Raw genomic sequence first — 26,398 nt, 5'->3', positions numbered from 1 at the left:
TGTCCTTATAATGCAAAATCAACTGAAAAACTATTTAATCAAATATTCCTAACAAATCTATCATAACTTTCTAAGCTCAAAATTTCATCTTCGAATCCATGCGATCGTGATCCATTTCTTCGAGATCAGACTCATCTTGCTCTTCCATCAAGTTTCCTCTCTTTTCTCTGATCCTGTAAAACATTCAAATGTAATCTTATCACACTATGTATTAAGAATCAATGAATAGGAACTTTATGGAGTTAGATAGTGGATTTTACCTGAAGTAGAGCCAAACGTCTTGACTCTCCCATCTCTTAGATTCTTCAGGTCCTCTGGGCAGCTTCGTAGCCAACGCCCCTTCTCTTGGCAGCAGAAACAGATGGCTTCTCCTGGAGCGACCACGGAAGCATGGTTGGTTGAGTTACCAGACAAATATGCTCCATTACTTTGCCAAATCATTTATGATTCAACATCAATAAGCATGTAAGTTAGGTCAATGAGGGTCGCATCAATATCCATCATATAATACTCTCTTATGAACTTATCATATGATTTAGGGAGTGATTGAAGAACCCAGTCTACAGCCAACTTCTTTGGAAAAGATGCACCTAACATTGTCAACCTATCGATGTGTGATTTCATCCCTAGGACGTGAGCACACACGGATTTTCCATCTTCATGTTTCATTGCCAACAGGGCTTGACTGATTTTGAACTTTTCAACTCTTCGATCTTGTAGGTTTGGGAGAACAACAGGAGGAGGTGGAGGAAGTGAAACCAAGCTAGTCCACAATGCAGGGATTGATCTTTCACCTTCATTGTGTAACAGACTTTCACTTTGACCAGGAAAACCTTTTCCATGGGATTCGGGAAGACCACGGTTAGATTCAGACATCTACAAAACGGGAGAAAAATCAAGTTAGTTGATTGATTGAGTCCTTAATAAATCACCCACATGAGATATTAAGGCTGGGACCCAACACAATACTCTACAACTTGGGAGAGGGATGTCGTAACCCAAATTGTAGAACATTTGAAGGTAAGTGAATGACGATTCACTAATTTTTCCACCATGAAAAACAAAAAAGAGATTAATTTTTAAATGTATTGAAAACTCTTAGATCCTTTGAGATTCATTGAACTTTTCAATGGCATGTTTAAATCTCGATATGCCCCTTGATTTGTGATTGGGATGCCGAGGATCACAAAACAGGGTGTGAATAACCATGCAAACTTACATGATGCCCCCAATGTTACAGTCACCTATTCGACGTGTCGGTTAACCACACATGCTCCACCGAACTATGACAAACATTGAGTCACCCTTTGTTACCTTTGCTTAGAACCATTTAGTGTGCCGGTTAACCACACACGCTCCACTAACGTCTTCGCAAGGGTACAAAGTGTAATTTCATGGAATTGCATCAAATTCACTTTTGCCTAAAGTAACTAAGATTGGGAATTTTGTGTCACACCCCAAAACCGAGAACGGCGGAAACGTTATGGGGCGGAGGATGTCATGTAATGTACCACAACAATGTAAAGTAGTAAACAAGCAACAACATCATCCATTGCATTAATAGTATAATTTTAATTACAAGTGTGTTCTTTCATAATATAAGACAACATAATGAATCATCAAAATAAAAGACGAGTTTGAACTACTCCGCCTTCACAAAACCTGGTCGTCATACCTGTCTGTTTGTAACCTGAGAATACAAGTTATTTTGAAAGCGAGTATCAGCCAAAAAGCTGGTGAATTCATAAGTATTAATGTGTCTTTGATTTCTAAAGCTTGTAATGAAAGACTTGACATTGTTCTGAAGGAAAGTTCGCATAAGTGTGGAAATGTTTGTAAGTTAGGTGAAAGCGTTTGATAAACCCTAGAAATCCCTATGATTCCTATTAGTATAGATGAAATCTTCTACCAAGACCTAACTGTTTTGAAAGTAGTCTTTTACCAAGACCCGACTGTTCTGAAAGTAGTCTTCTACCAAGACCCGACTGTTCTGAAAGTAGTATTCTACCAAGACCTGACTGTTTTGAAAGTAAGTATCTCTGTAAATGTGATGGTTTTTCCCTGTTTAACTATTAGTATAAAACTATAGTATACCTCATCGTTTATGTGTATGAGTCACAATATAAAGGTATTAAGGACAAATAGTTATCTATATCTAATATATCCTACCTCGTCGTTCATGTGAATGTGTCACAAAGTAAAGGAAAAAAAATAACGTAATAACTGAAGTATTATCCTTTTGTACTAGGATAACTAACAGTGTTAACTTAAGACATCCGTGGATGTACATTTACCTCTGTTGCTAACATCTGGGTGTAGGAATAGTTAGTCCCTTAAAGTATACCTGTAATGGTATCAACCTAAGACATCCGTAGATGTGCATTTACCTCTGTAGCTAACAGAGGTTCTAGGAATGGTTAGTCCCACAAAGTATCCTTTGGAACGAGGATATAAAGTCCAATCTATCTCGTCGTTTATGTGATTGAATCACAAGATAAAGATAAGAATGAGAACTATACAACAGTATCTACACATATAATATGTAATAGTAACTCATCATATATTATCTATGTAAACGTACTCATCTAAGCGTATCTATGTGAACGTACTCATGTAAACGTATCTATGTGAACGTACTCATGTAAACATATCTATGCAAACATATTCATGTAAGCGTATCTATGTAAACATATTCATGTAAGCGTATCTATGTAAACGTATTCATGTAAGCGTATCTATGTAAACGTATTCAGGTAACATGTAATGTACTAGTATAGACTCATGAATGAACTGACTCTTGTGTGATTCCCTGTACTTGGAATGGTAAGTGGTATCTCCTAACTATACCTATAATAGTTACTAACCATGTACGTGTATAACCTGAAGTATGCCTTCGCTACCCAAAGGTATTGAACTGACTGAGGAAACTTTTATGTCTCTATATGTATACATGATATATAACTGATAGTTAAACGACCTTCAGACGGATACCCGATACCCTACTAGACCACAACCCAACGGGGAAAAGGAAATAGAGCGGGTTAGCCTTCCTAAGTCCTTTAAACATTATTTATATAACTATACATATACAGGCATGCAATTGACAATATAAAAGCATATAAGGAGTTTTTATAAAACCTTTGAAAAAGATTAATACTTAAGAAAATATCAACTTGATGTCAGTCTGTAAAACGGTTTGAAAGTATTTGTTTGACAAAACAGTTTAAGTATAAAGGAACCTTTGTTTGAAACACAAATTTAACAGGGTTTTGAAATGAACATACAGTGTTTAATAAATAGTTTAATAAAGTGTTTTAAACACCTAAAAACGTTTAAGATAAACATTTGAAGAAATCTGATTGGTAAAACAGTTAACGTAAAGTAAGCCATTTGCATGTTAATTATTAATCACATGTGATTGATATAATAACTAAACATGATTCCACTTGTATTCCCCCCCCCCCTAAAGCATTTATAAACATTTAAAAACATTTAAAAGGTTAATTCAAGGGGTATGAACTCACTTGTAGTTGGTGGTTTGGATGAACTGAAGATGTAGGATAGCTAGGTGACAATTGAAGACTTGTTCACACCAAATGATCCTAGTTAACATATAATCACACATATATGTATCCAATTAGACTTTAAACCACTAATTGACAAAGTTAAGACATCCTAAGGCATGTAAAACACCTTATATAAGTGCTACAAGTCATAAGGATTGCATCTAAGTGCTAAAGGACCTTGCTATTGTGTTTGGGGTTCAAGGGTAAACTCCTTTGGAGTTTACGGTTTTCATGACCATTACCCAATGAGTTCACGGTCGTAAAATCAAGGGTTTACGGTCGTAAACTCCTCACTTTTTTACCATAAGTTATTTTGAGGTTTTACAAGTCCTTTGAAGGATTTCCACTTGATGGTTAGGCCTTTGGAAGAGATTAGGGCATCCTTACACTCCTTTGAGGAGTTTACGGCCCAAAGGCCATTTCCTTTTGGGTTTACTATCGTAAACCCATATGGAAAGTGGTATTTTCATGTTTTCAAGTTATATGCTCATCAAAGAATGGATCCTTGTTAGTTACTAAAGCATAGGAAAGAATATGGGTCATTTATACTTACTTTGGGGTGTTTACGGTTTTGGGAGCTCCCCAAACCGTAAACACATATAAATGAGAGATTTTTGTGCTTTTTAGGTGATAAACACATCAAGGAAGGATTTAGACATGTCTCTAAGGCTTGTGAATGGACTAAGGCACCCTAAGGCACCCTTTGGCACCTTACTTGGTGTTTACGGTTTTGGGAGCTTCCCAAAACCGTGAACACCTTGTTCTTTGTGTTCTTGGGATATTTCCTTGATGTAAAGATGTATAATAAGCTTTATAAGACTCTTGGATAGAGGTACTTACTATATGGAAGCTTGAAATGAGCTAAAAGTCCAAGAACACTAGTGTGTGTTCTTGGTGTTCTTGGTGAACTTGAAGAATCCTTTTGGAACATTTAGACGGATGGATGTGTATTAAAACACTAGATGAAGTGATATACTAACTTGAAAGAGCTAGAAACACTCACTAGATTGAAGATCTTGAAGATAACCGGGATGATACTTGAGAGAGTTTGGGAGTTTACTCTTGGAAAGGTGGAAAATTGCTAAAAATGGCTAAGTGCCACTTTTATACCCCTCCTCTTTAGGGTTTACAGCCGTAAACACCAAGTTTAGGTCGTAAACTCTAAACTTTTGATGTGTCGGGACTTTATTGTTGCACCATAAACCCTTGGTCATCCTCTCTCCTGATATCTCCTAAAGTGTTAATCCTAGAATACTCAAACTTATTCCAAAAAGTCTGAAATTTAACAGTAACTATTCTGACTTCTATTGACTTGATATGTTATACAAAATGGAATTTTCGGGTTGTCACATTTTGTAAAAACATTTAGTTACTTTATACTTCATTATACTTTTAATGGAAAGGGTTTGCCCTATCCTACCCGTTCGGCTAACGACCCTCCACCAATCAAGGAAGCGGTGGGTGAGAGTGGACACCCATTAAACGACCATTTTATAGGCCATAATCTTATACCCCCTTATAGATCAGCTTCGTGAATGAGGCCAATAACAGTAAGACTAGCAGTTTAAGTTATACATATATAATATTAGACTTTTAATGTTATATATAGTATAAGGGTGTATTTTACACTTTTAAAATACCAGGTGGTCTAATTTAATAAATTATACTTTTAATTTAATTAAATGTAAACCATATCACTATGGATTTATTAATTCTCCTTTAATCATACACTTAAATAATTTAATAAAACCATAAGGGTGCAATTTGAACTTTTCAAAGTACTAGGGTTTTAGAATTTAATATTTCAAAATCAAACTTTTAATCAAATTTTAAATTCCAATACTTGAGGGAAAGTTTTGAACTTTTTCAAAACATTAGCGTTTAGAATTTAAATATTTCAAAATTAAACTTTTAATCAAAATTTAAATTCCAAAACTTGAGGGCAAGTTTTGAAACTTTTCAAAACTATCTATATCAAATTACAAATAATTAAATTAATCAACTAATTTGAATTATCTAAATTTGACATAATTTAATTTTTTCACAAAATAATTCAAATCAAAATTACAAATAATCAATCTTTATCTTATAAAACAAGTAATTATCTTAAATTGTCAATTATCCATTAATTTGATTAGGATATCAATTACCATAATATAAAAATCTGATTTTAATTTGGGAAAACAATTTAAGGTAATTATCCAAATCAAATTAAGGCAAAAATCTCAAAATTGTGCTGTCAGATTGAATTCACGAGGTGAACACACAGTGTTCACGACATGAGTCTGGTTTAATTTGAAAATCTATTGACAGACTGAATTCACGAGGTGAACACACTGTGTTCATGACGTGAATCAGGACATATTTGAAATTCATAATTTTTCAGCTTTGAAAACATAATTTTGCATCAAATACAATAGAACACCCTAGGCTCTGATACCACTGATGAGTTATGAGCACTACATCAATCATATGGTGCACATGCAAAACCCTAAACTTTGGATCTAGGTTTATCTAATTGTACATGCAATAATCATCCAAAGCTCTCAAACCCTAGATCTAGCATACTATGAACGAAATTAGGGTTTAGATATTACCTTTGATTGTTATTTAGCAATAACAATCTATTCCTTCTTGTAATTGGCTTCTAAAAGCTTAGTGCCTCAAGTGTTGCACCTTTAATGGAGTCACAAACACCAAGAGCAAGAGGATGAAGAAGGAGAAGATGAGAGGCACTCAAAAACGTCTAGAAACCTTAAGGAATTAGTTACCCACATTTTTGGTGCCTAGGGGTCCTTAAATAGTGAGGCTATTAGGGTTATCTAACAAGGAAACCCTAATTTGACTGCTTAGGCCCTAAGCAGCCCATGGACTCCATCCTTAGAGGCCTTGGACGATTTCTAATGGGTTTCCCCATAGAATTCGTCCACTCCTCTAATATGGAGTTCATTAGCCCAATATTCAACTATCACACAACTGACAGTTCCAGTCCCCTTTATTTAATTAATATCTTTTAGCCACAAAATTAATTCTTAATTAATTATTGACTAATATTTATTAAACAATATGATTTCTCCTTTAATATATTATTCTCATAATATATTAATAAATCATAATTAATCCTCTCTCTCCATAATTCATCCTATCAAGCTGCTTTGGTGAAGGCAACCCAAAAGGACCATGCACCATCGGGTCAAATACATACCAAAATAGTTATGGACTTAGACACTAATCCAACAATCTTTTCCTAGGTTTTATTTCTTGGCGTAGGGTTGAATTTTTGAGGAGTGAGGAACATTCTAACCAAGGGACACTTTCTTATAGCTAGTGGGCTAGATCAGACCACGAAACAATGTCACATAAACCATAATAGTGAAGTATGTATTATCGTTTTGCATCTTGATCAACATGTATCCCTTGCTAGAAAGGTAACAAAGGCTCGTCCCTTAAAGCGATTTATCTCTAAAAATGGATTATATGTTTTTATTTTAAAGGCGTGTCGTGAATTTCTGCTTAAGATGTTCATTCTTTTTCTTTTTAGGATAATGCATCCCAAGTTCATTTTAGTCTTGTCTTACTTAAGGACATGTAAGGTTTAAGCTTAGGGTGATTTGATAGTTTCGTTTTTATTACTTTTTTCATAGCTTATTTTTAGTTAAAACCTTCTCGTTTTAGTTAATCTTCATGCATATTTTCTCTTTTTATTATTTTTCTTCTTTACCAGGTGCTTTCCAATGTTTTGAGCTTATTTGCAGGATTTACCAAAGACTATTTGTCATAGGAGGTATGGAAGGAGTACGGGACTACTGGAGGTTTGCAATCTGTTTGTGGGATTGAAGTGGTGCAATTGGGCTTGGTGTTAGTATAATCGAGAAGCACGTCAAACTTAATCTTTGGACGAGGACTCGAGTTGAGAAAGACTAAGGAAGCATTGGACCATCATTGGAGGCTTTGGAATAACATAATTAGGCTCCCAAGAATTAATGCATGTGGGCTAGAGGATGAGTGAAGAAGATTGGGCTGGATTATATGTCAAATGGACCAAGGTTTACAATCAGCGGGACCCACACGGTCCTCGTGGATCTACAAACGGTCCGCATGGATCGTGCTGTGGTGAATATGGGTTTTGACTTTTTGACTTTATTTTGGGTAGGTTGGTGGATGGCTTTTGATGAGCTTTTGAATCCAGAAGTGAGGCCTTTTTACTGGTGGTTTGGAGGGGGAATTGATTATCAAGACTTGAAAGAACTACTCTTTTGCTCTCAAGAAAAGTTTGGAAGAAATTAAAGATTTTGAAGATTGGTGTAATTTCATTTCATCTTGCACTTTGAATCATGTTTGGTATCTCTAAACTATATTGTATTTCTTTTACTTTGGCCATGCTTGGCTAGATTCTCATTTGGTTGATTAGGATTTAACCCATGGATGATTAGTTGCTTTGAAGATTTATTATTATCTTGTGTTTGAAGTTTATGGAAATGTTTTATAATCAAACATCTCCGTGTGTTTATTTATCTTTGATCATGAGCTTTGATGAATGAACTCTTATTTTTGTTGACTAATTTATTGGTTAAGTATTGGACCCTCAAATTAGTAAGCAACAAATGGTTTATATGTTTGTTTTCATTTCATTTAGACCATGGGAATCTTTCCTCCATAATGATAATGTAATCATTTGATTATCTTTTGGACTTGGTAACTCTTAGAACTTAAAGCTAATTGATTTTCACAAGGTTTACTTTAATTAGTCTAATGATAAGTCAACTATGTCATCCATGTGGTCTATCCCAAAATCAACCAATTTCACTTCACTTCATTGAATTTAATCAAATCTTATACTTGTTTACTTGTCATATTTACATTCTAGCTAGTTTTTAATTTTGACAAACAATCAAAAAGAATTACCCCCCCCCCCATTTTACTTTCACTCTTATTTTACAAGCACTTGAACAAGTGATTTACATAGAGATTTAAATTGAACAAATCTCTGTGGATATGATCTCTTTACCACTATACACTACTTTAGTGTGCAATATTTAGGGTATTTATTTTGTTGGCCTCGACAACCACCACCTGGCCTGGCGCTCTCATGCCAGCCCTGCCTGGCGTTCCCTTGCCAGCATTGCCTGACGCTCCCTTGCCAGCCGTGCTGGGGAATCTCCTGCCGACCTGGCTTGACACTCCCTTTCCTGGCGCCCCCTTGCCGGCCTTTCCTAGTGCACGCCCGCCAGCCCCGCCCGACGCCTCCGGGCGGCCTTGCCCAGCTCCTTGGGCTGGCCTAAGGCATAATTGTCCATTATAAATAGAATAGAGCCTACTCCATAGAGTAGGACTCTTCCCCAGGTGGCTCAGCCGCCACTAGACCTTCCCCCATGACTTAGTCGCCACACTATACTTCGGTCAGGGGCTCACCCGCCACCCGCCGCCATCAGCCACCATACACCACCACCATCACCAAGATGGTTCTCTCTAGCTAAAGAGAACCATCTCAGATCTACTAGATGGTCTAACTTGACCATCAGAGCCCGCTCCCAGGACACAGTCCATGGGGCGGCTCTAACGGCCTTGTCTGTTGTGACTTCGCAGATCTGTCTCTGACGTAGAAGCACATCCTCAGAGCAGGTGGTCGGAGTCGATGTCGCATCAACAACAATATGATCAACGGTTAGCAACAACTTGCAAGTTTGTAATAGATTTGCCATTTTTTTGAGAGATTTTTCTAAAAAGATATAAAAGAAATATAAAGATGGACATAGATTTGTAAAAGTGAATATGTTTTACCGTGAAAGAAAAACGGAAATCTCTAGAAAATCCTCAATATTTTGGTAAAATTTTTAATAAAGACCTAAATTTTATTTTTGGAACAGAAAAGTCCTGATTTTTTAACTTTTTGAATAGAAAAGTTCAAGAAACCGGCGATTTTATTCACTTTAGCCGTTTTTTATATGTTTAGCAGATCATGAGACAAAATCGTTATTTTTTCCAAAATAATGAGAATTTTCTACAGATTTGGTCAAAACTTGTCTATAATGTATAAACATATTTTTTACGTAGGTATATCTAGTTTTACGTATTTATGTATTTTTTAGCTTTTATATGTATATGTTTATGTATTTTAAATATTTATATGTATTTTTAACCATTATATATATATATATATATATATATATATATATATATTATGTATTTTTATGTTTTATTTTTTATGTATTACGTATTTATATGTATTTATGTATTTTTTTTATATAGATGTTTATGTATTTTAAATGTATAACATATTTTTTTTATGTATTTTTAAGTATTTTACATATTTTGAATGTGTTTTAAGTGTTTTTTTATGTATTACATATTTATATGTATTTTTACGTATTTATGTATATTTTAAGTTTTTATATAGATGTTAATATATTGTTATATATTTTAAATGTATAAACGTATTTTTTTTGTATTTATATGTATTTTTAAGTATTTTACATATTTTTTGTGTATTTTTATGTATTACGTATTTATGTATTTTTTTTTTTAAAGATTTTTATATAGATTTTTATGTATTTTAAATGTATAACCATATTATTTTTAAGTATTTATGTATTTTTTTACTTCAAGTTGTCTTTACCATTTCATCTAATTCACACAGCTTCTTCCAGTATGGGCTGTATGCATATATACCCATATAATTTAAGTTTTTTCTATTCGATGTTTAATTTCAAGATAAGCGAGTTGAAAAAACTTAAGATATGTAGGTATATGGGAAGATCATCTAGACATACTCGAAGAAGCTATACAAATGAGACGAAATAGTGAATATGACTTAAAGTAAAAAATATACATAAATACGTAAAAATACAGTTATACATTTAAAATACATAAAACATCTATAAAAACACTTTAAAACATACATAAATACATAAAATATGTAATACATAAAACAAACACATAAAAATACATAAAAAAAATATGTAAAATACTTAAAAATACATATAAATACGTAAAATATACGTTTATACATTTAAATACATAAACATCTATATATAAAACTTTAAAAAATACATAAATACGTAATACATAAAAAGTAACACATAAAAATAAATAAAAAATATGTAAATTACTTAGATATACATATAAATATGTAAAAAACATACATTTATACATTTAAAAGAGATAAATATGTAATACATAAAAAAATATGTAAAATACTTAAAAATATATATAAATACGTAAAAAAATATTTTTATATCTAAAATACATAAAATTACGTAAACATATACATATAAAAACTTAATATATATATATATATATATATATATATATATATATATATATATATATATATATATAAACATAAAAATACGTTTATACATTATATACAAGTTTTGACGAAATTTGTAGAAAAGTACCACTGTAACATCCATAAAATTCAAGCCAATTTAAAATTTTTTAAAACATTTAAAACCATTATGTTATTACAGTTTACTTTCAAAATAATTTAAACATCAAAGTATCCCCAGAATCAGGTCATAAAACATGAGTAGGTGCACGATCACCCCTTCGCCTTCCCGCAATCATTAGAATAACTGAAATAATAATCGATAAATGTAAGCTTGAAGGCTTAGTGAGTTACCCCCAAAATACCAACACCATACATATATAACCATATCATATAAACATATAAGCAAATAATTACAGAACAACATGCATAATGAGCCATCAGTCTTACTGGACCGAATCCTGGTCTTCAGTCTATCTAGACCGCTCTCCAAGCCCTCGGCACGTCTGGAACGCCCTCCTCGGGGCCTTCAGCCTATCTGAACCGCTCGCTGGGCCTTCAGTTTGACTAGATTTTCCCGGCCCGGGCCTGCAGTCTATCCGGTCTGCCCAGGGTGTCTTGGTTTACTGCACACAACAGGACCTGCCTCAACCCTTTCCCCAGAACAACAACCATGTGCACATAAATATCATATGCTAGCATGCAATAACAAACATTCATACATATCTAACAGATCGATAACATGACAACCAACCTATAACCAGGATATCAATCTAACAAATTACTAGCATAACACCATCCTAAACTAGGATGAAATATCACATATCAACCATCCTAAACCAGAATGTAATCTAACATAGCAACCATCCTAAACAAGGATGTAATCTCACATAACAACCATCCTAAACCAAGATGCTGATCTAACCGATCTCTAACATAGCAACAATCCTAAGTACCAGGATGTAAATCAAATAAACATATCATGCAATAAACCCATATGCAAATCCGATAAGGGCCGACATTGGTGACTTAGACCCTGTTGATATAGTGAGGATAACTCACCTGATGCTGCTGAAGTCCCGCAGATAAAACTCCAGCTGCTGGTTGACAGCTTCCCGAACTGTCAACATCAAACAATACCCAATTAATAATTGGTTCCAAGCCTAAGGTCCTAAAAGTCATGTAATGGGCCAAAGCCCAACATGTGGCATAATTTTCAAAATTAGGCCTAACCCTTCACATGGGCCTTACCTTAAGGCCCAACTACCCATTCTGGTCCAAACTCTTGGTATTCCCATGCCCCAATATCCCATAATCATAAATGTCTAATAATAGCCCATATGTGGCCCAATTTTCCAAATTGGGCCCAAACCCCTTACATGGGCCTTGCCTTAAAACCCATTAAATTATTCTAGTCCATATGCTAGATTTTGAATGGCCCATAAATAACCCAATCACCAAAGTCGAATAGGAAGGCCCAAATCAAGGCCCAAGTGAAATTAGGGTTTTCACATGAAATGATGATTAGGGTTAAGTGTTCCTACTTAACCTATTAAGGACTTATTCTATTAAGGACTTAATCCATTAAGTCCAACATTGCTTTAGATTAGTTTACCAATGATTATTAATTAATAATTTAAGTTTAAAAAAATAATCCCGATGCGGGTCCCGATCAGTCCTAAAATTAGGGTTTCATGACATTAGGGGTTTTCCTAGCCCCAATTAGGGTTTCTTACCCACATACTAGCCCATAAGTTAAATGGTTGGAATTTTAGGTCAATTGGGCTTTATTGGGCCAATTAGGGTTCCTTTGGACCTATTAGGGTTTCATTGGGCCCACTTTGTCCAAACATCCAAAACGAGACCCACTTTGTCCAAACATCCCAAACGAGTCCAAAAATGCAAACGAGGCACTGTGCCTCCTAACACGGCGGCCGGTAGCGGCAGCCACCACCTCACGGTGGTGGTTTCAAGTTTTCCTTTACTATTTCGATTGATTACAACTTACAACACAATCCAAATAGCACACACACACAAACACACTAATAAACACACACACACACACACTAATAAAACGCACACACTCATCCTTTGCTCGGAACATAAACCCAACACCCACCTATGGTGGGCGGCGCCGAAAGTAACACAAGAAACGGGCGGCAACTGCTTCGTTATCTCCGGCAGCCACCATGGCCGACGACCATGGTGGTTCTTCACGATCTCCAGTCGACAGAAAGCCACACGCACACGCATGAAAATGCATCAAAAAAACATCAACCCAACCACCATTTCACGGTGGTACGTGGCGGACGGAAACATTAGCGGTGTTGAGCAGCCTCCAGATTGAGCAGCCTCCAGACGACAGCGGCGGACGCCGATCACCAGTTGTGGAGAAGAAACAGGAGGGGAATGAGAGGCAATACGATTCATCACCGAGAACATTGACACAATTGAAACCAACGTGATTCTTCCGTCCCAACAGCGGCCAACGACGACGGAGCTTGAAGGCAGCGCAATCCGGCAGCGATAATCAACAACATGACGACGACTCGGAGGGAGGAAGGAATGGCGGTTGAGAAAGCAACAACAACAGCCACGATATCGAGCCTCCATCCCATCGTCGGAGTTGTGGCGGCAGTCGTTTGGTGGTTCAAGGCAACGACGAAGGTTGGCGGCTACCAAAAGTAAAGAAGAGGAGGTGGAGGGGTGGCGGCCGATGTAGAGGTTAGGGTTAGGGTTTGCAAGGTGCGATGGGGTTAGTACGGGTTATATACCCTGATTAGGTCTTACAATCGTGTTGTGTTCGGGTTGGCGTGTCGCGGGTTGGCGGGTCAAAATATGCCAACCCAAACACGACCCATTTAAATATACAGGTCACAGGTTGGCGGGTTTGAAACATAAACCCATATATGACCCGCCAACCCATTTATTTATACGAGTTCACAGGTTGGCGGGTTCATGGGTCAGATTTGGGTTCGTGGGTCTGAATTTTAGACATTTAAGTCTTAAACATCCAAATGAAAATTAAAAACATTCATAGAAACATGTTACAGACTTAGCCTTATAGGTTACGACTTACAACCTTAGATTATCCACCACAAGTCAAAATGTCAAAACAGTCAAATGGTCTATGAATCAATGGTATATATTATACAATACTTATTAAATATTAATACTTGATACATAAATACATTTAAAAATAAAATAATTTTTTTTATTAAGAATATAAACGGGTTGGCGGGTCAACCCGTTTATTTTTTGAGAAACCCATATATGACTCACTTAATAAACGGGTTGACGGGTTGGCGGGTTGAAAAACTCAACCCAAACCCATTTATTTCGTGTCGTGTCGTGGGTCGTGTCACGTGTCGTGTCGAGAATTGCCAGCCCTAACCCTGATCCAATAAACTATACCCCATAATGACAACATTAGCCCCTCCCTTTCCTTTTTCTTTCACAGTAGGTCCATATTTTACCATTTACACCCTGCCTACTGAAATCCTTTACAATTTAAGTCCAATGATACCAAACGCCCTCCCTTGACTTCTAAATTCCTTTGCAAAATTAATCCCAACATTACACTTTAACCCCCGAAACTTCCATTCTTGTCATTTGGCTTCCCGAAACCAGCATCTTGCTAATTATTATTTGATTTTTGGGCTTTAGTAATATAAAATAATAATAAAATTTACTTATCGGGGTTATGGGTTTATTATTTAATTATTCTATTTAAATGGGATGTTACAACCATTATTTTGGAAAATTTAACGATTTGGTTTCATTACCTGCTAAACATGTCATAAATGGCTAAAGTGAATAAATTACTCACTTTGTTAGGTTTTTTCTATTAAAAAGGTTAAAGTCGGGACTTTTTCTGTGCAAAAAATAAAATTTAGGATTTTATTAAAAAAATTCCCAAAATATTAGGATTTTTTTGGTGATTTCCTGAAAGAAAAAATAGGAGAGGCGTGGTGTTCACCGTCGGTAAAGCAGTTCACTTCGGACTACCAGCGGCGAAAACCGCATGACACCGTATAGTCTTACTTAATTTCTTTTTATAAAAAATAACTAAACAACCAAAAACCTTATTAATCATTAAATTTTTGTTGAATGGGTATGTCGAAACTTTTTCATCTACTTTTGTTGTGAAAATGACTTACCAAGTGTAATCATCTTTGTCGTTTTGTTCACATATAGGCAACTTATTTGTTTTTGTACACATTTGACCATTTAATTTATTATATGTGTTCATATTACCATTGTCACCGACTACAACCGATGATAATGGTAATATGTGAACACATTAACAAGTTAAATGGTTAAATGCGTACAGAAAATGAAAGTTGCCTAAATATGAACAAAACGAAAAGTTAATTACTCTGATAAGTCATTTCCCCTCACTTTTAATAATGATTTTATTTTTCATATTTGTTTGTATTATTTTTTTCAAATGTTATTTTTAAAATATCAATAATTTCCTAAATATTACTTAAATATTGATCAATTTTAAACTTTATTTTTTAATTAATAAATATGTTTTTGTTTTGTGAAATATTTTATATAGTCTCTTATATATTTTTTTTCTTTTGTTGTTAAGCATATACAATAGTTCTAAAGTAAATAGTATCTAACAGAAAAATTAAATAAATTAAATATGTAACAATAAGTATGAAGAGTCTTTTAAAAAAAATAAAAAGAAAAGATTATTTAGTAAATAAAAAAACAAAAAAAAATCTTTACAATGTAAATGTTCTAAAATTATTACAACTTTTTAATACTTTTTAATTAGAAGTTTATAAATTTTTTATTTTTTAATATAACGTTTTAAACTAATATTTAACGAAATTATTTTAAAATATTATAAAAAAATATTAAATTGTCATACAAAATCTATGAAACACTTTAAAAATGTTGTATAAGAAAGTTTAGAAATAATTGTATGAAAGTTATAAAAAAATTATATGAAAATATAAAAAAAGTTAAAAAAATATGTAAGAAATTATAAAAAGTCTTAAAAATATGTAAAAAAATTATTCATATTTAGACAAATTTTTTTGGTACACATTTGACAATTTAACTTGTTAAATGTGAGCATATTTAACAAGTTAAATGGGCAAATGTATAAAAAAAAAATATCCAAGACGAAAAGATACACTTGCAAGTCATTTTCCCGCTTTTTGTTTTACCTACATAATTTTTTTTCATAAATTTTTTTACTAGTGAAAAAAAAACTTTAAGGCCCTGTTTTATATCCGTCTAACTCGACTTGGTCAACGATTTGGGCTGACTCGGTCAGACGGTTGTGTTTGATACCTGCTGAGTCGATCAGAATGTCTGGTCCAAATGACTTACTCGGTTAGAGCACCCGGGTGCTTTCAATTACCTTGCAATGTCACCTGGACAGTCTTCGAAAACCACATTAGTCAAGTTATTGCAACCGCTAAAAACCTTGCAACAATGAATAAGTGGGACCATCATTTACTTTATTAATTATGATGTACATTATTAAGTGTATTATGCCATACAACAGACATGATATATAATATATAATAATTATAATCTAGTTTAAATATATTTTAAAGTTATATTTTGAGAGATAATGGTCTTTGTGGATGCTCTTAGCTTACAATACAACATGTTGCTGGAACAAAAGATTCTCATGCCCTCTTCTTTCTTCGAGGGTGTTTGGCTTAGCTTTTTAGAGGCCAAAAGATCTTTTTGAAAAAGTTACAAAAAGTCAGGTTTCCCTGACTTTTCCAAAAAATTGATTTTCCTTATTTGCAAAATCCAAAAGTAGCTTTAAAAGTCTAGGATTCCAAATAGGAATCCTATGATCTTTTTGTCCAAAGCTAAGCAAACACCCCCTTCGTCCCTCTCGACCTAAAAGAAATACGCAACAACAACAAAAATCATCGCTATCCTGCTTATCCACATCCATCGACGCCTCCTCCTAATCCCAAGATCGACGCCGTTTTTCCTTCACTGTGACCTCCGCCTTCTCCAGCCAAAGCTGCGTCAACAAAGGTAAGCAACCTCTATTTCTTTCGTCTTTTTTTTTTTTTTAAACCAGTAGATCGAATGGTTGTTCTTCCGTTTTTGTTTATAATGTAAGAAATCATAATTTGTTGCTTGTATGAGTTATGAAAATCGAATCAGAATTCTTGTTGGTAGTTTGGTATGTATGAAATCAAAATGTATTGTATTTTTTGTCAAGGTTTGGGAATTGGTTGAAAAGGTTATTGTAATACATCAATCTTAACTGTTTACATCGTTTCAGTTTTGGTTCCAATTTACCCTTTGTTTTGACTTCCTAAACTCAGAACTACATTCTCATTACAAAGGGTTAATGCACTTGAAACTTTTTCCCACTTTCTTACGAGATGCATATAGCTGGTTTTCTTGTGCTTTGGGTACCTGGGATTAATTGTGAGTTCCATTACTGCAGATCCTTATGATGTTGATGATGATTAAGCTTCTAACAAAATACTAGATGAATTGGTGGTTGATGATGAATGTAATGGATTTTGTATAATGCTATTATGTGGTTATTTTTGGTACAACTTTATTGTAATTGCTTGAGTTTGTATTTATACAATCTTATTTCATTTTAATTTATAAATACTTTATTAAATCCAGTGTTGCAGAAATTGGCCTTGGCGGCCGATTAATCGGGGATTAATCGTTTGGCGGCCTCGAACCGATTACGATTAGGGTGCTTGGCGGAAATTGGTCAAAATCGGTCAAACGCGGCCTTGGCGGTCCTCGGTGGTCGTAGGCGGGAAATATTTAAAAAATTCAAAAAAAATAATTTTCAAATATTACACGAAGATTTTAAAATTTTAAATTTTTAAGCTTTCAAATGTTAAAATATTATACTAAAATTTTTAAAATTTCAAAATTTTAAATTTCAAAATTTCCAAATACTTAATTTTTTAGGAAATATTGATTTTTTAAATAATTTTATAAATAATTTAGGGTCCCCGATTAATCGCCAATTAATCCCCGCCGAGTCTGATTAATCACTTATCGTCAGTCGACCGACGAGCTACCGCCGAACGATTTTTACAACCATGATTAAATCTAAAATTTGAATGTTGTAATCAAAAATCAAATTTATTGTTATGAACTTGTGATACTTGAATTCATGTGGGATGTTGATGATCTTTGCTCATACACACATACATACATACATACATACATACATACATACATACATACATACATATCAGGTGTTAAATGGAGATGAAGGCTATGATATTGATTGCTTCAGTAAAATGGTTACTGATTGTATGATATTCATGTGACATTATATTTTCTTCTGGTTTTTAGTTTCTGTCAGGTTTATGGTTTATAGGTTTTGTCGGGTTTTAGGTCATGAAACTTTTTTCTTCAATCCAAGCTTAAAGCTAGTAAATGTGTTTGTACTTTGTAATCACAAAGATATACATGGGATGGTGGTAAGAATTAATGATTGGTTTATTAATTTTTGCAGAAGGATTATCTGGATTGTCTGCATAAACCATCAAAAACCTCCCCAATCCCTATCGTCGCTCGCTGCCTTGCTGGTTGCTCATCGCTGGAGTCTTGACGTGTGCAGCCTGGTCTCGCCAAATTGTCATTCATGGGAAATAAGCTGTCACACACAGTGTCACCGGAAATCACTCAAATAAGGTCATTCTTTCTTCTCTTCTGGTTCAACGGTTCTCCTATTTGTTTTTTGTTCTTACACTGTTATTTTAATTTTAGACACTCTTATTTTGATTTCAATAAGTTATGATGTTATTGCAGATACTCGAACCGAACCGTTTGACACACACACACACACACACACACACACACACACACACACACACACACACACACACATATATATATATATATATATATATATATATATATATATATATATATATATATATATAAGTAAAAAAGTATCTAATAGCCCAAACAAAAATCTATATGGACAATTTCAGTTTTATAGTTCTAAATTCATTAGTTTTTTTTTGTTATTTTTATTATATCAATTATAATGTATGATATTTGAAATTCATTATGTTTTTTTGACTCTTTGGGTTACTAATTTCCAGAAAGAAATAACTAGAATGAAGTTTATAGTTTCAGTTGAATTGAATTTTTTATATTTTATCGGGTACCCGTGAACCGAACCGTGGTTATCCGCTTTCCTACGGTTGGGTTCGGTTTGTTTTTTTTTTTTTTTTTTTTTTTGTAAATTTGGTACCCTTGAAAACCCCTGATCCAAATCAACATTGGCCGATCTTTATGACAAAACACTCAAATTATTTAGGTCAATCTTTTCCATAAATCATAGAAATAATTGTTTATCTCAGTCTCTCATCACCTGTTCCTGTTCTCTCGGTTGGAGAGAATCCATTGCTGATGATTACATTATGAAAGCTAATAAGCAATCAAGCAGATAAACATTTTCAAAAAGCTAATACTTTTTTGAAAAGTAATTTTGAATTTGCCAAATACTTTTTTTTACTGTTTTTCAAAAAGCTAATAAACAACATTTTCAAACCCAATCCCAAACACCCCCCCCCCCCCCCCCCCCGCGGCTCCCCTTCTCCAAACATGATGACGGATTAATTGCTTTGATAAATTTAACAACATGACAGAATTAATAAAGATTAAAAGAAGATTATACCTGAATGATGCAGAAGGTTATACCTGAATGATGCGTTGAATTGGTTTGATGATGGATTGTGTTGAATGATTAGATGATTATATGGATATGTTTGGATAGGACTCTGCTATTCAGAAATAGAACAACTATTTCAACAGAGAAGACAATTGAGATCAACTCAAGTCTTAAACACTCAAACTTAGCTTGTTTATTTCATTTAGGCAAAGGCCCTATTTATAGGCTCAACAGAGCCGGTTACAATTATTGTTGCAATCGTTCGATTGCAATATAACATACATATTTACATTATAGCCCCCTAGACTATTGAGGGTTACACACTTTATGTTAAATCACGAATAATATAATTGACACTTACCGACACTTTACATAAAAATATCCTACCGACACTTTTATAAATAAAATAACACTCCTAATTATTCTACCGACACTTTACATAGTGATAAATATAATAATCCCTTCCACATTGAAAGGACAGGTGTCTTCAATAATGTCTTCAATTATGGATTTTTTCTTCATTGCTTACGTCATTCCTCCCGCCTCCGAAAAAGCAGATATATTTTTTTGTTCTTGTGTTAGTCTTCCATGAATAGTGTTGCTTTATGATGGCTTCCATTCTCTTGTTAGTGTGTCTGCTATATGGTTGTTGACACTTTTGATATACTTGAGGTATGGGTGAAACTGATGTAATTGTAGTTGCCAACGGATTAAACGTCCACGACAATAATCTTCTTGTAATTTATATCGCCAAAAGCCAAGTAGATATTTGGAATTTGTGCGTAGCTCGAATCTGGTTTGGAGTAGATCGACTTTCCATTTTTTTCAATGTTTTGAGACATGCTAGTGTTTCTCGTTCATGTGTGCTGTAATTTTGCTCCGTTTGGGAAAATGTTCCCGATACATACTTGCATAATTTTTGCTCATATTTATCTGTTTTTAATACTTCAGATGATACATTTGTATTAGTGTATGCTTTTGGTGATATTTTCATATCACTGTATACTTTATCATTGTTTACTTCGGATGGTATTTTCATACCAATGTATGCTTTATCATTGTGTACTTTTGATGAGTTAGATGTATTTGAGGGATGAGGGAAATCATATTTGGAGAAGGGGAGCCTCAAAATTTACCTTCTCCAAATATGATTTCCCTCATCCCTCAAATTGTAATGTTGTCCGTTATCAAAATTTACCTAATCTCATTCCTTTTCACCTGACTTAGGGCTATTTGTTTGCCTTTTAATTAAAAAATTAAAAGACAATCTCTTAAAAATTAAGACGTAGGTTGTTTGATGGCATCTTATTTATTTATTTTTTTTTTGCCTCTTAAATTAGAAAACACCTCTTAATTTTCAGACATCTTCTTATTAGAAAAATAAGAACACGCGGCGTTTCCTGTTTTGCTCACAATCGCATTCTCTTCTATTTCAGGGCACAGCCTCTTTTTTCCCTCCCAACCATCAACGACGCCTCTCCTTTACTCCAATCTGTTGCAGCTCCGATCCCCTCTGCTGCCGCCGTCGTCGGCTTCGCCTGTGGCGCCTTCGTCTTCGGCTCCAGCTGCATCGCCGGCATCTTCTGCAGGTTTGCCCTTGATATTTCAGCCCCACTTTCCATCTTCTCTTTCAATATACATGACGTTTTGCTCACCCACTCCATCTCCGGTCTGAACCAGTCGGCCGATTCTTTCGCCAGTGCCACCATCACCACCGGAAGCAAAGCTCTCCTGGTCCCTCATCTACAACACAGCTCTTGGTAAGTTTTTTTCCCTGAAACTTGATTATTCTGGTTCAATCCCAATCCCAACAAGCATTCAAGCACGATGGTGAAAGTAAGCGGATAGATACCGATTAATTTTATCCTTAATTGGTGTCGCTCTCTCCATTAAAAAAAATTGGCTTGATTTGTCGATCCTACCCCTTATGTTGTAGCCCATTTTCATCAATGTGATTGTTACTTGTTAGGTTATATTTCAGTTTTGATCTGATGTCGGTTTTAGATTCAAATAAAGTCAAAGTTATGGTTTTTGGATTCAACTAAAGTCAAAGTTACAGCTTGGTGGTCGATTTCCCCTTGGAGATATTGCCCCTGGTCATGTTTTATGTGGTTGGTTTTGGAGGTGGATTTCATAGTTGTTGCCTGTTGTGTGCTGCTGCAAATTTTGTTGATTTAAAATATTTCATACTTGAAATATTCTTTTTAAGGGATTGCATATCATCTTATTTGTCAAAGAAAATGTTGTTGATAGAGTTCTTCAACAGAAGTTATGGTGGTGCATATTGGAACTCTGGTTATGATAATGTTGGTGTGTGGTGATAGAGTTCTTCCAATTATAACATTATGTAGTTATGTGCAGCTCATGTTTGTTATAGTTGTATGTGTTTTCATATGTGTTGGATTTTGTAGGGTGTTTAGATTTTATATGGTGTTTATATATATATATATATATATATATATATATATATATATATATATATATAATTATTTAAGAAGTTGGTTAAATTATTTTATAAAATAGAATTACTGAATTTAGCAAAAAATAATACAGAAGGGTAAAATGGTCATTTTCATTATTTAGCACAGTAATTCAGAGGTTCCAACCAAACAGCTTGTTAAAAATTCAGATGCTCTTAACGTTTCAGATCTTAAAAATTCAGATCCTGCCAAACAGATAACCAATCCCTTTGACATTTTTCTCCTCGAATCAGCTAAATCAACGCTCTCCTTCACGTCCACGGGAGTTGAAGCTAATAGATTGGAGCCTCCCCTCCAACCCCTCTTCCCGTTGACGTCGACCCTTCAATGATTCCTCCCGTCAGTATAATCTCAAGGTATCATATTACCATTCTAATCTCAATAGAGGAAAGTGTAATTGACTATTCTTAAGTCTTCATTTTTCGTTTTTAGTGTTGAAGAACCTAAATTGTTTTCTCGTTAATTCTGATTCCTGATAACCTATGGTATGAGTTACACTCCAATTTTTATTTTTCAGAAATTTATATATATATAAATCTGGTTGATGTAATTGATTCTAAAACTTAATTAATTTATTATATACTTAATTCATTTGTTTGATAACTTAATTGAATTCCAATTGCAAAGTTAAAGTGATATTTGGCTAAACACAATACACTAACAAATTAATAGGAATGGCACATTTCTGTTAATTTGATTGTTGTGTATTGGGTTAATTGATGCAAATATTGATACTGAGAAACTTTTGGATAGTTCATTTGCCACTGAAAAACTTTTGGTGTTCCACAAATGGTAAACCATTCACCTCTTGGTATTCCTTTTTCTTTTCTGGACAAAGCCTGATACTAATTATGGAATGGAAAAAATAGACATCATCAAATATAGAAAGGAATCATGATCTTTTTGTTGGTAGGGTTCATAACTTCTCTATTTTGTTGCTTATTTTGTTAGGGTTCATAATTCCATAGTTCAAGCTTCATTCCATTGCATCTGAATATGCTTTGTGTTGTTATCATTCAGTCTTCATAGTTCTATGTTGGAATCGTTGATTGAAACTGAAGAAAATGATTCAATTTTGGGTGAGGTTCAATCTCGTTCCTAAAAACTTATATGAGACTTTTTTTGCGGACAAAAATATCCCTGCGTGCTGAATATTTATTAGAGCCAAGCTGTTAGTCCTTCAAATCATGAGTGAAGCAGTTCCATCCAGCTACTCGGACCCTTCTTCTCTTCTATATCAATTAGAGTCCATTCTCGAATCGGATCCTTTAATGTAAGTTTTACATGTGATACTACTATACCAAATCTTATGCTTAAAATATCGTATCTTTATCTTCTACTTTTCATCTGCAAACAGTGATGAAGTGGGGTTTGTTCATCCATCCCAATTTGCTTCCATGAGTGACACTTCACAAGCTAATACCACCGAAATGTCTTTCTGGAGTAAAGATCACAAAGTGGGCATCTCAACCGAATCAATCCACCCATTATACACTGCTGCTAAACATGCATTTATGTCTTCACTACATCAATATAAGATGCTGATCCCTTTACATTCAAAGAAAGTAGATAATATCTCAGCCACTTCATCTCCCCTAACTGGTCTTGAAAACGAACTAATGAAGCATAGCAGAGCGCTTTTGCTGCTGAGTTGTGATTTTGGAACTGCATGGAATTGCAGGTCTCTTTCTGTTTCCCTGATTCATAAAAAACATCATCTGCTCTTCTTTTTTTATATCCCTGAAAGATGTGGCTTCTCTTATGTTTTCATGCTTTGCAGAAAGGAAGTTGTCTTAAACAAACAAGACATTAGGCTATATCTTGATGAGCTTTCACTTTCAAGTTTGGTTCTTTCATGTTCACCAAAAAGCGAGCGTACATGGAGCCATAGGTAACATTTTGGAAGGTAGCTCTTACTTATAGCCTCAATAAAGTTTCTTTCTTTCTGATGTTTTATTTGTCTTCTCCTCCATCTTTCAATAACATTTTTCTATTTATGATAGGCGATGGGTGATCAAGATGATAGCTGGAAAGTGTACAAATCTTGAAGAGATTTTGAAAAACGAATCTGATTTAGCTAACAGAATAGCAGAGGTTAACTAACTGAAATATTTTCAACTGTTCTTTTTTATGTAGCACCACATTCCTTGATTGATAATGTTGTCTGTAATTATACATACAGAAGTCAAAGATGAATTATCGTGCATGGAATCATCGATGTTGGTTAGTTTCCTACATGCCCGAGAGTCAGGTACAAATTTGATAAAATAATTTCACAATTTTCTTCTTTTGGAGTATTTCTTGACTTGATAGTTGATTGTCTCAGGTGATTGATGAGTTAATCAAATATAGAGATTGGGCTGGATTACATGTTGCAGATAACTCTTGCTTTCATTATCGAACTGTAAGTTTGTTGACTTTGTGTTGACTTTGTTTATTTAAGTGACTAAAATGTAAGTTATTGGACAGCGGTTAATGAGCAGGACATTAGAAGATTCATGGTATAAACAAGACTTAAAAGCAACAGAAATTTGTCAACTTTGGAAGGTTTTTACTCACATCTGACATCTGACAGCTTCATGATATGTTATTTTCCATACAATTAAGTTATTATTATGTTTTTGCAATTATCTATCAGGAAGAGATAACATGGAGTGAGATATTAATCAAGCGTTACATAGGTCGAGAGGTATGTGTGTGTGTGTTTTTTTTTTGTTTATAATTTTTCATTTGTGATTGGGTGGAGTTTTAAGTGTAGTATTTGTATTTATGTGATGCACGCAGGCCTTATGGCTTTACAGGCGTTTCTTGTCAGTGTGCTGGATGAAGCATTTTGCAGGTCATAGTCATACGGGTGGGAGTGGGAGTGGGAGTGGGAGTGGGACCCATTTGGATTTATTTGTGGAAAATGAAATAAAACTTTTCCGATGGTGTAAAAGGATCCCGGATAATGTTTTTGAGGATTATCAAGCACAAGCAATGTTTGCTGCTACTTATATAATATGGTTGATCAAGGTAAGTAACATAGACTTTGTTTTTTCTAAATTTTGTTCAAATTTATGGAAGTCTTTTTGTTGTGTAATTAATGTGTATAGGAAATGGATGAAGATGAAGGTGTGAGGAGTAGGAGGAGTGTAGTAGTGGAGAAGGTAGGAGAAGAAGTGGAACAAGTGGTGAATAAGGTATGCCCTGAGAAGGCTTTTCTTTTGGATCTTATGCTAACAAAAACCAAAGTATGACATGGTGATGATATGTTTAGACTTAGAAGTTGTTGTAATCCATAAAAAATTATAGATTCAATACATCGCCTATATTCATAAATAGGATAAACTATATTGCTATTTTTCTGTAATTTGCATTATAATCGGATATTGATCCATTTTTTTACTATAAATTCATGAGACTCCGACATAGGGGATGTCAACGGGGACAAATGGGACAGGGATTGCATCCCCCGCCCCCACCCCAGAAATTTACAGCCTCCCCACCCCGCCCCTGCCCCCAATAGGGCAAACCTGGTAGCGGCGCGACTCCCTAGGAGCTGGAACGAGGGTAGAATCGGGCTGCAATACCACTAAACCAAGAGCAAAGCCCGAGTGCCTAAAGTGTCATGCTTGATTCTAGCATAAGATTGTATGACACCCACGATCACCTGCAAAAGCATGCGAAGATAGTGTCACAAGTCATACGATAACCCTGATATTGTCTCTTCCACGAATGATATAAATACCTCTTTTATAAGAGGTATCAACAAGTAACAAAACACAACCCAATCATCTTCATCTCTCTCATATTCTCTCAACTATATATCTCTAACTTGGGCGTCTAAGCGTAATCCATAGACACACCTCCCCAGATAACGGTCGGCCTAGTCTTTCTTTATGATCACACTCTACCCTTCCATCCTTATACATATCCCTCTAAAACTTGGTTGCATAACCATGTGTAATCATATGCAAGTATATGTATATGCATGTGTGTGTATAAACACATACATATAAGAGCAAAGTCAGGATTTCAGAATAATGACAATTTATATGATAATATGATATTAAAATATATTTTTTATATTCAAATAATGTAAAATCTTTAAATTTAAAAGATAAATTCGTACCGATTCACCAAAGGGCTTTTGGTCTAACGATAAAGAATGACTCTCTCAAATGAGAGATGATAGGTTCAAGCCTCATTAGAAGACATAAATGGTGATTAGAAGTAGTTTATGAGTAAATTAATTTGTTGTTTCAAAAAAAAAATTACACCGGTTTAGTTTATATATATTATATTTTTTTGCTTTAAATTTTATTAACGTATTCAGTTATACAAAATATTAACCGCGACCAATAGGGATAAAAAGAAAAATTAACTGTAAATATGATAAACATGCATAAAATTTATTATTTTATAATAAAAATATATTATACTA

General features: G+C 34.3%; 1 protein-coding gene across 5 annotated transcripts; it reads left to right on the top strand.

Annotated features, from left to right (window-relative positions):
• The first annotated feature begins 20,886 nt into the window (after positions 1 to 20,886).
• LOC145069440 (uncharacterized) lies at positions 20,887 to 25,366 on the top strand. Of its 5 annotated transcripts, none has more exons than XM_079016377.1 (13): positions 20,887 to 21,081; positions 21,173 to 21,252; positions 22,206 to 22,328; positions 22,993 to 23,245; positions 23,330 to 23,653; positions 23,753 to 23,863; positions 23,976 to 24,066; positions 24,155 to 24,223; positions 24,299 to 24,376; positions 24,442 to 24,519; positions 24,611 to 24,661; positions 24,757 to 24,987; positions 25,068 to 25,366. In XM_079016377.1, the coding sequence occupies exons 4-13, from the start codon at positions 23,160 to 23,162 to the stop codon at positions 25,209 to 25,211; spliced, it is 1,263 nt and encodes a 420-aa protein (XP_078872503.1). In that variant the 5' UTR covers positions 20,887 to 21,081; positions 21,173 to 21,252; positions 22,206 to 22,328; positions 22,993 to 23,159; the 3' UTR covers positions 25,212 to 25,366. The 5 variants fall into 5 exon arrangements, with proteins under 5 accessions (XP_078872503.1, XP_078872502.1, XP_078872501.1 ...); XM_079016376.1 differs by having other exon boundaries at positions 22,924 to 23,245; XM_079016375.1 differs by having other exon boundaries at positions 22,140 to 22,328.
• The last annotated feature ends 1,032 nt before the right edge of the window (positions 25,367 to 26,398 follow it).

This window comes from Lactuca serriola, chromosome 8 (assembly GCF_051521515.1).
Source record: "Lactuca serriola cultivar US96UC23 chromosome 8, Lser_US96UC23_V15, whole genome shotgun sequence".
Taxonomy (NCBI): Eukaryota; Viridiplantae; Streptophyta; class Magnoliopsida; order Asterales; family Asteraceae; genus Lactuca; species Lactuca serriola.
Note: the sequence above shows the minus strand (reverse complement) of the source record. Positions and strands in the feature narration are given on the sequence as shown.